At 36.8% G+C, this 14,549-nt stretch overlaps 1 protein-coding gene across 2 annotated transcripts in view; it reads left to right on the top strand.

Annotated features, from left to right (window-relative positions):
* Positions 1-14,549, top strand: part of SCAF4 (SR-related CTD associated factor 4) — a 47,411-nt gene that overhangs the window by 24,386 nt on the left and 8,476 nt on the right. For both annotated transcript variants that reach the window (XM_082488551.1, XM_082488550.1), the window contains 8 exons: positions 1,170-1,360; positions 3,222-3,322; positions 4,373-4,486; positions 5,186-5,342; positions 6,868-7,022; positions 13,001-13,163; positions 13,296-13,376; positions 13,475-13,663. In XM_082488551.1, coding sequence (XP_082344677.1) covers positions 1,170-1,360; positions 3,222-3,322; positions 4,373-4,486; positions 5,186-5,342; positions 6,868-7,022; positions 13,001-13,163; positions 13,296-13,376; positions 13,475-13,663 — 1,151 coding nt within the window. The remainder of the gene's footprint in view (positions 1-1,169; positions 1,361-3,221; positions 3,323-4,372; positions 4,487-5,185; positions 5,343-6,867; positions 7,023-13,000; positions 13,164-13,295; positions 13,377-13,474; positions 13,664-14,549) is intronic.

Here is a 14,549-nt window from a genome sequence, read left to right as displayed (position 1 = left end):
GCCTTAGGACATAGTCATGTTACCTGTGTTTCGAGTTGGCTTCTTGGGTGCCCCACTCAGCATACTTCTTTTGAGGCCCTTTCTTCTAAGTGCCCAGTTGTGCTGTACAAGTTGGATTCTGTGACTAAATGCCAAAAGACACATTTAGCACAAGAGTCCATTTCAATTTGATCTAAGGATTAAGTACAAGAAATTACTGTCTGTGTGTTATTCTCTCTATGGACAACGCTAGTGAAATTTCTTGGTAAAGTCAAAACTATCAAGGGCTTTATTTGAATTCCCCTACTGCAAGAGAAAAAAAAAAAAAGAGATCCTTTCAATCTCTTACGTCTGAGAGGAGTTGTGTATAAATACAGCTAAATGTTGTGTGTACTTCAGTGCAGGTATTAAGAAACATATGAGTGACTATTAAGACTTGTGAACCTCTGAAAGTCACCTACTTTCTAAGGAAAATTGAGTATCTAGAAAGTTCTCTTTTATCGGTAGAGAGTAACTTCCGTGCCCGTCAATATCAAGTAAATTTTAGGGAAGCAGAATATGATAGTTTAATTTTGTCTGTGCTCTAAACATACTTTTCATACCAAGAAATCTGTGATCCAGTGTCCTATGGGACTTAGCCTGTCACACAGAGGCAGTATTTCATGTCTCAGCTGACCTAACAAATCTGGCTCCCAGTATTAAAGCAAAGCTATCTACTTAGTTACGAGTCTTCTCCTTTGCCAAGTTTCATATGACTTCTTTGAAGGTCTTCCAGACCTTAAGTGATTTAGAGCTTGAACATGATGTAAAACACAATTTTGCTGGCAGAATTTATTTTTAATCTCTTTTTTAGCCATTCTTTTGTAAAAGCAGTAAACGTTTTCCTCATTTAAGCAGATGTCATTTTTTTGTATGTTAAAGCGGACATAGTTTTGGTAGTCAAATTCAGTACAAAATTAATAGAAGATAAGAAATTGAAAAATAATCAAATGTTCAGCTGGAGTGCATTAATAAGCTACTGTAATAATTTATTCTAATTCTAAATGCATGTGAATGAACTTGGATTAATTTATTTTTTTTTATTGACTGAACTCTTGCTTGGTTGTTTAAATAGAAACTTGAAATAGTTATCTATCTGTCAATGTGTGGGTCAGAAAGATTGAACATAAATCGTTGTTGGTTTAAACTAGGTCACCTAAAAGGAGACGTTCAAGATCTGGCTCCCGATCTCGAAGGTCACGTCATCGTCGATCTCGATCTCGGTCCAGGGATAGACGCCGACACTCTCCTAAGTCTCGGTCACAAGAAAGACGTGAACGTGAGAGGGAGAGAGAACGGAGGTCAAAAGGCCTTCCACAGATCAAATCAGAAACTGTTAGTGGTAAGTTTGTTCTTTTTTGTTATTGTTGATGTAACCCTGCAATTTCTTTTAAATGCTGTTTTTCAGATGCTCAGTATCTTCCTGGTTCGTATATGGAAGTCTTTTTGTCTGTGCCCAATATTTAATGAATTTTAGAGTTCTGTGAAGTTGAAGACATTACAATAGATACTATGCCTATGTAAAATGGAATACTAAGAAGACAAACAAGTATTTTAGAAAAAATGTAAATGTCAAAGAAATACACTTCTTGTATCTATTAGACTTTTTTTTTTTAAATTTAATGTTGACAAGTCCACTTACCTTCAGTATATGGTGTCTGCTCAGAATATCCCAGAAGACACTCTTAATCTGATGTGTGGGGGTTTTTTATATTTTTTTGTTCTTTTTTCTTGGGTTTAATGCTATTTGATGTGGGTTCCAAGGCTCATCCAAACAGAACAAAAGTAAACTGTACTGTGTTTGGATTTTTTTCTGAACTGTTGTAAAGCTGGTAAGAATTCAGTTCAGCACACATCCCTGTACTTCTTTACTCATAGTAGACAATTTGGTATTTTTTTAATATCTCCAAGTCAGAAATATTTTGGCTGTAAAATAAGGAAAGAAAAAGCTGAAACACCATCTTTTTCTTTCCCTTCATTCAAGACATATAAGGTAAAGCAGATTGAGCAATGAGAAGCTGAGCACGTTGTTATGATTTTTTTAATGGTTCAATGTTGTGTGTTTCTCAAACCTGGAGGGGAGCTTTGACCTGGAAAACACACAGGCTAATGTTTGGATTTCTAAAATAATCCTGGCTTTGCCTGTGTTTATAGACAAAACGTATAGTTGTCTTCTGAGTATTCCTGGGGAGTTTGGAATCTTCTCTGGAGTCATCAAGTAAAATGGGAACATTCTTCTTTTTACATAAGAGGGACAAAAACTAAAAGAGTTTTAACTAGCCAAAACCTTGTGAATTACAATACTATTAGTTTAAAAGGCCTGCAAAGACTTAGTAGCTGTTCACTAAAAGCTTACTGGCAGTGATGTAAGATATGCTTTTGCCAACGTCTCTCCCAGATTCTATCACGTAATGCTTTTTAGGTTTGCAGTTTTATATCACTTAGTGACAAGAGCATAGATGAGTATTAAATGTTTCTAGAGTAGTCTTTAGCAAATTGGATACTTTTGAGCTCATCTGCTGTTTTATTACCTTGAAGCATGAAGTGAGATAACATGTTGCTTACTCTTTACCGAAAGAAAAAGCTTGTGTCAATAATTTTTCACTTAACCATAGAAAGAAATGGCATTGAATAGGTCACTAAAGAGGTTAAGAGTTTGGTTGCTCATTGTAGTTGAATTGTCACCACATTCTGGAGGAAAATCTTGCTAGTAGTGGGTTTATCACCATGGACAATCTAATCATCATCTTGCCAGTAACATCCGTAACTTGCGTAGCTTGCCCGTAGCTTGGATTTCATACTAAGCAGAGTGAGTCAACCTTGTGAAATACCCACTGTACGTGTTGGGATATTTCATGGAGCGTTGTTAGCAGCAAAGCATATTTTTCCTTTTTATGATTATTTGCAGAGCTCACAATCATCATAACTTGCAGGTTGCTTCAATATTAGTTAACTAAAGAGCTTCTTAGTGAGTGCATTCTAACAGTGGTTCTGGTATAGTCGCTTGGTTAACTGTCAGTGCAGCTCCAGGCCCGCAAGAAAAAGATGTTTCTGTCAAACGCTCCTAAAGATTAAAATATGTATTTTAATATTAGCTGGCTTTTTCATTTGAATAACTATTTCAAAATTAGTATTTTGACATTCTGGCTTGTGAAATGCGTGTTTCCAAGTGCTCTGACAATCTGTTAACTCTTTGATTGTAGTTTGTAGTACGACACTTTGGGTAGGACAACTTGACAAAAGGACAACTCAACAGGATGTTGGAAGTCTTTTGGAGGAGTTTGGCCCAATTGAATCAATAAATGTAAGTATAAATGGTGCAGTGTAAGCTACTTTGATATGGCTTGGTTACAAAAAGTCTTTTCAGACTGTTTTAAGGCAGCTTTATTTTTGATACATTCAAAAGAGTCAAGAGCTCTCATTTCCTATATGGATGTGTTTTCTAACATGTAAACTCAATTCATTTGGCCGCTTTGTAGAAGAACAAGAAGGCAGTTGCTTTAGTGTCTTGCAGTTTAAAAATGCTCTTGAGGGTAATACAGAAGATTATCCCATTTTCATAAAAAACATGCTTTCTCTGAAGAGAATTGAATGAGAAAGGGTTATTCAGGAGATGGGTACAGAATTACACACTGTGCTACTGAGTTCCTGGCATGCTCCATTTTGTTTGATGATAGAAATGTGGACTCTCAGCTGGTGTTCTTGTTTCTTTTGCTTCTTTCTCTTCTCTCATTTTAGTCATAAGCATGTTGTTATGCTTTGCTGTATTTAAGAATATTTTTATATATAAATGATAGCTGTTCTGGTAGCTATAAAATTTAATTTAAGCAAACAATCAAAAAGTGACTAATTTTCTTCCTATTCCCAAATTTTGTAAAACAACATAGAAGTTTTTTTCTCAAATGCGTTAGAACTAATAAAAATTATTACAAAACTGCAGATAAAACAGAATGTGGAGGTGCAGCTGGCAGCTTGTGGTATATGGAATGAAGTGGGGTATTAGAGTGTCTTGTTTCTTCAAACAAAGTAACTAATTGCCAGACTACAGCATTTACATGAACACTGCTGTTTAACAATTTCAAAGGATTAAATGTTCAACAGTTGTCTGTATTCTTATGTGGAGTAGAGTTTAAAACTTTCTACATAAGAAGTTGCTTTTAATTTACTAGAAATATGTATTTCCAGAAGATACTGGCTACCTTGGCCTCTTAAACTAACATTCTCTTTCATACTTTCATAGTCCTTTTTGAAACACCTGCTGATGTTCCAGCTTACTGTAATTGAAGACTTGTATGTTGTTCATTACTTTGTAAATGTGCTAGCAAACCCATTTTTTTTCTTAAAATACAAACAGATGATACCACCTAGAGGATGTGCCTATATTGTAATGGTTCACAGGCAAGATGCTTACCGTGCCCTACAAAAACTGAGCCGAGGAAACTTCAAAGTCAATCAGAAATCTATAAAGGTACTTCTTTGAAATTGTCAAGCTGTTTTAAAGTTACTGTAATTTCTGTAATCCCTTTTCATCTGTTGTAGACATTTTGAACTTTTATGTATTCTGGATATGGTATTCCACACACTTATGTGAATGGACCACTTTTTTCCTTGATAAGTAGTCTTCCTGTTCTGTAACGTGACTAGTGGAATTTGTATCAATTTCCTTGAAAGATTGACAATAATTGTCTATTTAAGCAACAAAAATGGTGTCCTTTTAGTCATTATGGTGGACTGTAACTGTTTTTCTTGTTGCTGGTTGTCTAATAACTGAGCTTGATTACATATGATAATCCTACAAAGAGTACTAATAAATAAGAATGTATTCATTAGTGAAGTTCTTCCTTTTGTAGAACATTGTATTAGAGTGTGACACTGTCCTTAATCTTAGTGACTGGGGAACATTTGAAGAAACTGCCTTTATACATTTTTGCAAATTGTGTGCAAGACTCAAGCCAAGAAATAAGAACTAAGTCTGCTTTAAAAAAAAGTCTTATTTCAGAGTTTTGTACCTAACTTATTTTTCCTGCTGTTTCAATTAGAGTATTATTTTTGCTTTTTAGTCTCAAATGGTAATGCTGTTTTGTGAGAACTAAATATTAAATCCATTAAAATGGAAACATTTTACTGACTATATGTAATTTTCTCCCCCCCCCCCCCCCTCCCCAAGATTGCATGGGCTTTGAATAAAGGAATAAAGCCAGATTACAAGCAGTATTGGGATGTAGAATTAGGTGTTACTTACATACCATGGGACAAAGTGAAACCTGAAGATCTTGAAAGTTTCTGTGAAGGAGGAATGTTGGACAATGAAACTCTTAGTCCAGGTAAAGTACTGGTACATCTTTGAATGCTTTTAAAAAAATGTCCTTTGTGCTGGTGTACTGAAGTTGGTGTGGCTGACTTTCATGACTGCGATGCGTATAAAATCCTTGAAATGACTAAGTAGTGCAGTGTGTGTAACCTGTAGGTTGGAGAGAGTCTGTAAGCAGTTAATGACAGTCCCTCATCAGGAGTTGTGCAGCTGTGTTATGAGAGCCTGGGCTAAAAATGCAGGTGGATACCAGGTGACATGTCAGCTCTGCTGGTGTTTGCCCTTGGTGGCAATGCAGGATGCAAGTGTGTTGTACTTGTTGGTCCTGTTCCCCCATCATCACCATTTTGTGCGAGGCACCCCTAGCAAAGGAGGCCACCTTTGGAGTACTTGTGTAGCAACTGAGCTGACAGCAACTTTAAAATTTCTAAAAACAGTGGCTATAGTTTTCACGCTTGTGACATTTTCAATTCCTTTAGCAAGTCTTTTATTTATAGGGACCTAACAGAATTTTTGTTATTTTGTATGTAAGCAGTGGAAATATCAGGCTTCTATGGTTGTATTAAGAAAATGATACCCATTATAATCAGCAGTTTGAATCAATTACAGGTATCAAACCAATATAGATTCACTAGTGTGCTGTCTGTTGTGATTTAAAAGTAGTATTAAATGAATGCAGTATTTAAAAATTGAAATTGCATTAATTCTTTGAGTTGGTACTGTAGACTACTGTGTTGGTTTCCTGTGGTGTGCTGTATAGTTATTGAAACATTATTTCAGGGGGTTGTCATTCTGTCCAGTTTGCCCTAATTAGGTGGTTGTTATCCTAAATAGTATCATCTTTCATGATAAATACACAGTAAGTTGAGTGTGTATGTTAAACGAATGATAAATGCAATGTGTTCCAGTCTTCTCAATGCTTTTCTCTTTCCTGGAATGCCTCCTCACAGATCTGTTTTTTCTGCTTAGCTGTCTCTTCCCTGGAACTCCCGATAGATAATAGGAGTCGTATTTCTTCTGTAAAATGAGTTTAAAGCTATATTTGATGTTTGTCTTATTTTGCTACAATTCTTTATTGTATTCTCATTTTCCTTGTTCAAGACTTGAAAATGTTATTCTTTTCAGAAATGATTTCTCAAATTAGTGCAAAAGCTGCTGCCTTCCTGCTTGAGACCAATGGAATGAATCTGTTGAAAGCTTGTCCCAAAACAGCCTTACTGGTTTTGTTACAGATAATGTGTTTCAGAGTCCCGGGCATGTATAAATGCTGTCAGGGCAAAGAATTGTTAAATGAATAATGAAAGGAATAAATTTATTTGCTATGTTTCGTTTACTTGCTGTACTGTGTTTCAAGTAATTTGGAATTGCTATTGTCAGAAATATGTTTAAATGCTTCTTAACTCTGTGGTTCTCATTATCTGAATACATCATTTTTGTAAACATCACAAAGCATGGTAGTTTTAATTGGCAGTACTTGACTACTTGTCAGCTTCTATTGAGCTGATACGTGTATGTTTGGTTTGTTGTTTTTTTTATAGAATGGAAGGGGATTCCCAAGAAGTCTGAAAATGAAGTAGCTCAAAATGGAGGTGCAGAAGCTACGCATAATGAACCAGTGTCACCTATACCTAAAGCTTTACCTGTTCCAATTCCTGTTCCCATGCCTGCACCAATAACAGTACCTCCTCCACAGGTGAGAGTTGCTTCTCATTTGCTCTGGATAGCTAAACAAAGACTTACTTTAAATAATAATTCAGTATGGCAATATGTAAGTTAAGTAGAGGCAGGAAATGCGATGGATGGTAACTAGTTGATTTTGTGTGTGTGTCATGTTGTTGCCCCTGGTTAAAAATGCTCTTGTTGTCAGACTTGCTATGCTCAATTTATGAAGATAACTTTCCTGTGCCATAAATCGAGTATGAAATCCATTATTTGAGCTTATTCATGTAAAATAGCAATGCAGTCTCGTAGAAGAACATACCTTTTCTGCTACGTCACAGTGGCAATGGAAGACTTGAAAAAAAACCAAATCCATTAGGGTTTGGAGCATGTTTTGTGCCCATCTGGTTTGATTTCCCTGAAACGGGATGTTTTTTGCATGTACCAGAACAGCTCTGAGAACTGTGTGTCAGCACGTGGTTAGTGAGAATGATGTAAGATTTGCTCCAAAACCTCGTTGCTGCTCTAATGCTAATGTAGACGGAGCATATGTGTGTCTGCCAGATCTTTATTTCAAGTATTGTAGGACTGTACATCTAATATCTGTTCTCTCAGTCCTGGATAAATTATTGCAGTAGATTATTTTTATTAATGGGTTGAATTGTATCCTGTGTTCTATGATTGCATTTTTTTTTCTGTATTCCTAATTAGTTTTCCTCACTGTTAGCTTAGTGTAGGCACATTGCTTTCATGTTTATTCATATTGTGTATACTCTCTTTGAACTGCCTTTGGGAATTTAATATAAACATTTTGATACTCTTCCTTTGTTGTTATAATGGTTCTTTAGCCAAAGATGATGTTGTATGTTCATTTGCTAAAAGAGCACTCTGAAATTTCACCATTAAGTAGCGTGTAATAATAATTACTCTCTCCAGTGTTTTACAACCTGTATTTCTTTTAGTTTTACTTATTGACAGGTGTGTTACTATTTTTATTATAACAGTTTTTCTTGACACTGTTAAAATAGTAGTATACCATCTCCCAAATGGGAGGAAGTGTGAATAAAGCTATTTTACATCTTGAGAAAATGTGATTTATGAACTACAATATGGCAGACACTCAGAAAAGATCAAGAACTCAAATTGGTTGAAGACATACATAATTTAGCCAGTTATGTGATTTGAGACCATAATATATTGAATTTTGTGTTGTTTTGACACAGAATTCCTGAAATGCTGTAAGGAATTATTAGTGAATGAACATATAAGTCGGAGTTCTAACTTCAGAGAGTTTTAATAGCCGTTAACTGTGTTAAATAGTAGTGATTTTGTTTATTTTCCTTAAATCTATGCTGAAAAAGAAAGCGTAAAGAAAAAAAACAACGAGTTTCAGAATATATTGAGTTTGCTGATTACTTGTCTCAGCCTCATCAGCTTCAGTTTTTTACTATGGCAAAGAAACTTGTGTCTTTACAAATTCAGGCCAGGATCGGAGAACTGTAGTCTTCATCTTTGGTTTTACTATGAACTTTTTTATGCTGCCGTATACTTGACCAATTCAGTTGTCTTCTCTGGCCATAAAATTACAATCGTTTAAAACTTAAAAATTAAGTTCAGCTGGGATGATGTTAGTGGTGTTAGTAATAAAAGTAACATGTTTTGTAATATGCAAATGTGACCTAATAACTGAAGGAGAAAGCTCATTATATTCCACTTCTTTTGTTTAAATAACTTGGTAGAGTACCATTGCATTTCAGTTGCAGCTCAATTAGCTGATGTGTTTTTGTCCTCTCATACAAGCAAAACTGTTTTCATTTGTTCAGTGTTTGGGACTGTAAGAGGTGGGGAGGTTGTTATGAGTGCTGGGTAGCTGCTGATGCTGTCCAGCCTGGAATGGGCATCAGTACAGTAATACCAGATTGCCCGATCCGTCCATCTGGCTGCTCTCCTGTTAGCCATGGAAAGCACCCTGCCCTCCCTGGTCCCTCTGGCTGGAGAAGCAGGTATGATGGGTGTGGGATGTCAGAACAGGCTTTGTGCATTGTCCTGATTCAATCTGCAGTGATCAAGCATAGGGCTGCCTGACAGAAAACCCCAAACAGCTTTGACTGCATGATTCCCATAGCTTACTCTCTCTTTTCTCACTTCTTGACTTTTTTGTTACGCTTTGTCCTCCCTTTCCCCAGTCCAGTCTCCTCCTAAGTAAGCAATTCTCCTCTAATTATTTTTTCCATGTTGGTCCCAGTTTTGCTGCATCCCTACCCAGATTTGCTATTTGTGATACAATTACCTAAGTAATACCGTCCTTGTATGGTATTCCCGATTATGGTTACTTATGCACTGTTGACCTTACAAGGAAGGTCCTTCTCTCCATAAGATCCCCAGTGCTCCTTTCTGGTTATCTATGAAGTTTGGCTATTGTTCACGAAACACCCTGTTAACCACATGCAAAATCCAGCCATCCTTTATGCTGCTATCTGTAACTTGTCAGCTTCTCACATTGTTCTGTCATGTCTGGCAGTTTCTCATGTGGTGTCCAGTATCTTCTCATGCCTGTAATGCCCTTAGTGCCCCTTCTCATGAAGCTTAATTTCAGGCCAGGGGGGCTAATCAGCAGCCATAGTCAGGGCCCACAGCCCTGACAATCCCACGCTTAAAGTTAGGATGGGAAGGAGCTGCATCACTCCTTTCTCTGATAGAGCTGGAATGGGCCTTCTGTGCTACCCCCTTGCATGGGCTGGACACATAGGGACAAGGCCCTGCTCTGCTGCGCATTACCTGTGAGCAGTGCAACTTAACTGCGTACTGACTTCCTGTTACTGCCAGTTTCGCCTTGACACATGAATGCAACCTTTATGTAGTAACGCACTTAAAATTGATGACATCCTTCTAAGAGTGATAGCGTGTGTAGGTAAGTCTGGTTCTTCGGCCTCGATAGTGCACACAGTGTCTTCTCAGCCACAGGGTCCTGGGTTGTTGGCAAGATAGGTGGAATGTTTCTGTTGTGTTATGCTGCTGGAGTGAGCCCTTTTCTTGCCTATAGATTCAGATCTCTGAGCTGTTGCTGAATCTGGTCCCACTCCTGCAGGTCTGAGTAATCCACCTCAGTGGTCCGCTCTGGGGGTAGGTCTGTGTTTATTTTTAAGTCATATTGCAGTGTCCAAGATCAACTTAAGTCTATTTCTTGCTTATTGAGAGTCAGTTTCAGTTAATAGCACTTGTGATACCACTTGTGTTGTGCATTCAGCAATGGGGTTTTGGGCAATTGGTGTTCTATACTCCTGGCAAAGCTCGGTGTTGCCCTACCAAAACTGCCATTCTTTTACAGTGAACCATGGCCCCGGCTTTGCTAGGGTAATACATTGAAGTCCAGGGGGTTTGCTGTGGCCACCCTTTCTGTAAGTTTCCCAATCCAACCCAAAGTCCCTTTTCTTCATTTAATGGGCTTTCAGCCAGAAACCAGAGTCCAAGTTGAGTGTGTACCTCCCAGACTTCCTGTTGTGTTTCTGGATCCCACGTGCTCCTTCTCCCTATAACTAGATGTGGGAGTTGTACAGTGGTCCAATATCCATCCTGTACCCTTCCTATTGAAACTGGCAAACTCCTCCTTTGCAGTCTTCCTGCTGGAGACTCCAGGTACACTTAAATACATATTTACTTGTCTTAAAGTGCTGTAGGTAGACTGTGCTCCTTTAGTTCACAGGACCAATGATTCTTCTTCAAGTTTCAATCTGAGATGTACAGTAAGAAATAGTTACACCTGGACACAGGCCAAACCCCAAGACATGTTCATTCAGATGCACCTGGCAGTCTGCATTAGTTATTGAGAAGTTTGTTATTCCAGTTTCCAATGTTAGAAAAATACCAGGTTTTCCCAATATTTGTCTCCCCATTAATGTAGGTTCTCCCCAGTAGTATTTTTGTTACTTTGCTTTATCCAATTCGTTAGCTATTATTCTGAAACTGTTCACCAGTCCTCTGTGTTTGTTATCTGTCAATGTTTATTAGCCATTGGTTCCATCTCTTTAACAAAGAGAGAAACTTTAGACTTCAAATTGTATTTTAAATTCAGTGGTGTGACATTTATGCACAGATTTTTTACCACCTTCCTTTTTTCTTTCTGCTTAAAGGAAAGGTTTAAATGTGTTACTTACAATTATGTATTAGAGGGTTAACTTTTTAGAAAAAATTAAGCACAGCGGTTAATCTGGGATAATTAAGGTGTGAATATCCTCTGATATCTATCTAAATAATCTTCCTTTGATGTTACATCTATTATGGTTCCATCATAATGTTTTACTGTTCATTATATTTTCTCAAGCCATTGCGTACACATGCTTCATCCACAGTTTTCTCAACTTTTAACTACGTAAGGACTGACAGCACTTAACAAGTTTCCCCTCTTTTTTAAACCTTTTTGCCTTCTTGATACCCCTCCTCAATTCCTTCTGCTATGTACACACTCTGTAAGTGAAGGCTTGCTTTGCAGAATATCACTGCCATCAACAGATCTGTCGCTATGTCTAGCTAATTTTGTAAGTTGTTCTTTGAAGGGGTTCCCTGTAAAACAAACAGAAAGACCTACCAAGACTATTAGGTTACTGTGGTTTTGGAGCACTTTAGAAAAAGCTTTAACTGTGATTAATGGAAACACCCCTAGGGTTGCTCAAAGTTAACATTCATCTAGGTAGTCTTGGCCTTCTATGTTACTCCTAGATATGCTTGCCTGTGCACTGTTGGCCTTGCAAGGTCCTGGTCCCCAGAAGGTCCCTAGTGCTCCTTTCTACTTCTTTCTGAAGTTTGGCTGTTGTTCACACAACACCCCTTTAACCACCTGCAGAATGCAGCCATGACTCACGGTGCCATGTGTAACTTTTGTCAGCTTCTCACATTATCTGTCACATCTGGCAATTTCTTGTGCCACGTCCAGTAGTTTCTCACATGCTGCTCAGTTAGCTTAACTTCAGGCCAGGGCCTAATCAGCAGGTTATTACAAAGCAATAAACAACCACTTTAAAAATAAAAAGTGATGGTCTACACTAAAGCCTAATGAATTAAAGCCTACTGTAATTAATTGATTTAAAAATTCTAATAGTACAAGTTTTAATGTGCCTCAGCTCACTAACCTAGCCATTGGTAAAGAACTTAGAACAGAAGTTTGAAGTGGTATCATGTGCTTGGTAGCTTTAGCACGTTCTTGAGGTTTAAGGACAATATTTTGCTTACTTTGATTTAATGCCACTTCTTTCAGTTCTGAGAGCAAACTAGTATATAGTATAGCCTTTTCCTTCTTTACTCTAGAAATAAATAATGAGTTATGAAGGGTCTTGGTGTAGTAGTTCTGAAATTTTGGTCATGGAGGTGAGTCAGTTACGATCACTTGAGTGCACAGCTTTCTTGTGCTTTAATAAATCAATTTTAAATGCAGAGCATATTTTGATTTAACTTTTTTCCATTTGATTTCCACACATTTAATGTAGTTTTCATAGTAAGCTCATAAATACGAGTCTGAGGACCAATTTAATTTAAATCAGTTTTCATTCAGACCTTGATGTAAATCAAACTAAAAAAAATAAATGAATAAGGAAACAATAGTTACTAATATAATATAAAAACTCAGGTAGTGAAAAAGAAAAAAGAAAAGATTTTTAATTGCGCCCAAGTTGTGTGCATTATAGTGTATCATGATAGATGGTAAAATTAATTCCAGCTACTGTTTAAAGGGTTTAGATGAGTTACCAGCATGCATTAATATTGATTTACTACAGAGAATAATTTTTTCTTTAAGAACAAAGGCAAACAATTAACGTTGATATTTTAAGTTGTAGGAGTTCTTTGACTGCTAATTAGATCAGTTATGTAAGTCGCCTTGTTTGCTTGAAGATTGAAGCTAGATATCTTAAATTTTGTGGTTTTGATGGACAAAGCACAGAAGACAGTAGTCCACAGCTGAAAAACAAATAATCCATTCAGCCTTGAGGTAACACATTTTTCTCCTTCATTTTTTCTTAGGTTCCACCACATCCATCAGGTCCTCCTGTGGTTGGTGCACTGCAACCACCTGCTTTCACAGCACCTTTAGGAATCCCACCTCCTGGATTTGCTCCTGGTGTACCGCCACCGCCGCCACCTCCATTTTTACGACCTGGTTTCAACCCAATGCATTTACCCCCAGGTATATTTATATGTTTTTAGGAATATTAAGTCCCTTTTTTAACCATGTAGCGAATAAAAACATCTGCCAGATAAACTACACAAGTATGTTTTGGTAAAGTGATACTCAGTGTTAATATATACCTCTTTATAGGCTTTCTTCCTCCTGGGCCACCACCGCCTATAACTCCTCCAGTATCTGTTCCTCACACTCCGGCAGTAAACATCCCAAACTGTAAGTGTTTAAATCCTGGGCAAGCGGCAGTAGAAGGGAGGTTTCATGCAAGCAGAAAAGCTGACTTTTTTTTAATATGTCAATGCATTGTTTCTTAGCTACAGCAACTGGTGTGAATGAAGACACTACGAAAGATTCATCTGTAGGAAATCCCATCCCAACAGTGGTTTCTGGATCCAGAGGGAATGCTGAAACTACCGATAGTTCAAAAATATATGCGACTGTTCCACCTCCTGTAGCACCTACTAATGTACCTGCTCCTGTCACCCAAGCTATTCCACTTCTTGGTAAGTTCATTTTTGTATGTATTCTTCAGTTTATTGTTCCCTGCATTGAAAATATGATTTTGAATTTGCTACTGACTTACAATTTGTGGGAAAGCAAAGCAGATTTTTATAAACTTGTTGAAATTTCTGCCCTTCTGTAGGCTTTTAAATAATTTTTAGAGGCTTAGTTCTGTGCAGAAGGAGCAGTGATTTTTTTTTTTTTATTGTTGAAGATCTTTTTTCTGAAGAAACAAAAAAGCTATAATGTTTAACTTACAAATTCAGGACAGAGCGAAATGCTATCTACTTTCAACAAATTAAGGTTATACCATATAAAAAATTAACTTACAGCAAAACGTCTGTATGACATATGAGCTATGTTTTAGACTCAACTATTAGATGTGAAAGAAAAATGACAGAGAGAAACAGTATTTTTTTATATGTGTGAAAATATGGTATACTTTTTATGTATGGAATAAATTATGTTAATAAAATCAATTCTTAATAGTTAATTATTAATCTATTATTTTAATAAAATGAAAACCAACAGCTTTTATTCAACCCTGCAATATTATAGGTTTTTAAACCTTTTTAACAATATGTTAACTTACTTAAATATTACAAAATTATATTTTGACTAGCAAAACCAAGCTAACTTTGGATATCTTACAGAAATTACTTTTCACAATACGATATGAACTTGATCAGATTTTTAAAGAGAGTGTATACTGTGTAACGTTACAGATGTCTGCTAAATACTTATTTTAGGATGGCCTTTTATGGGTTAGTGTCCAGAATATACTCAAGAGACTTGTTTCCTCCAAATTTTAATGAGACTATTACATTTATGGGATTTCAGACCTCTAAATGAGAGCCTAACAAGTGAATGAAAAAGATAATTTTGTTT

The sequence above is a fragment of the Vanellus vanellus genome (assembly GCF_965231255.1).
Source record: "Vanellus vanellus genome assembly, chromosome: 1".
In the NCBI taxonomy this organism is placed as follows: Eukaryota; Metazoa; Chordata; class Aves; order Charadriiformes; family Charadriidae; genus Vanellus; species Vanellus vanellus.
The sequence above is the reverse complement of the archived record's forward strand: the minus strand, read 5'-3'. Positions and strand labels throughout refer to the sequence as shown.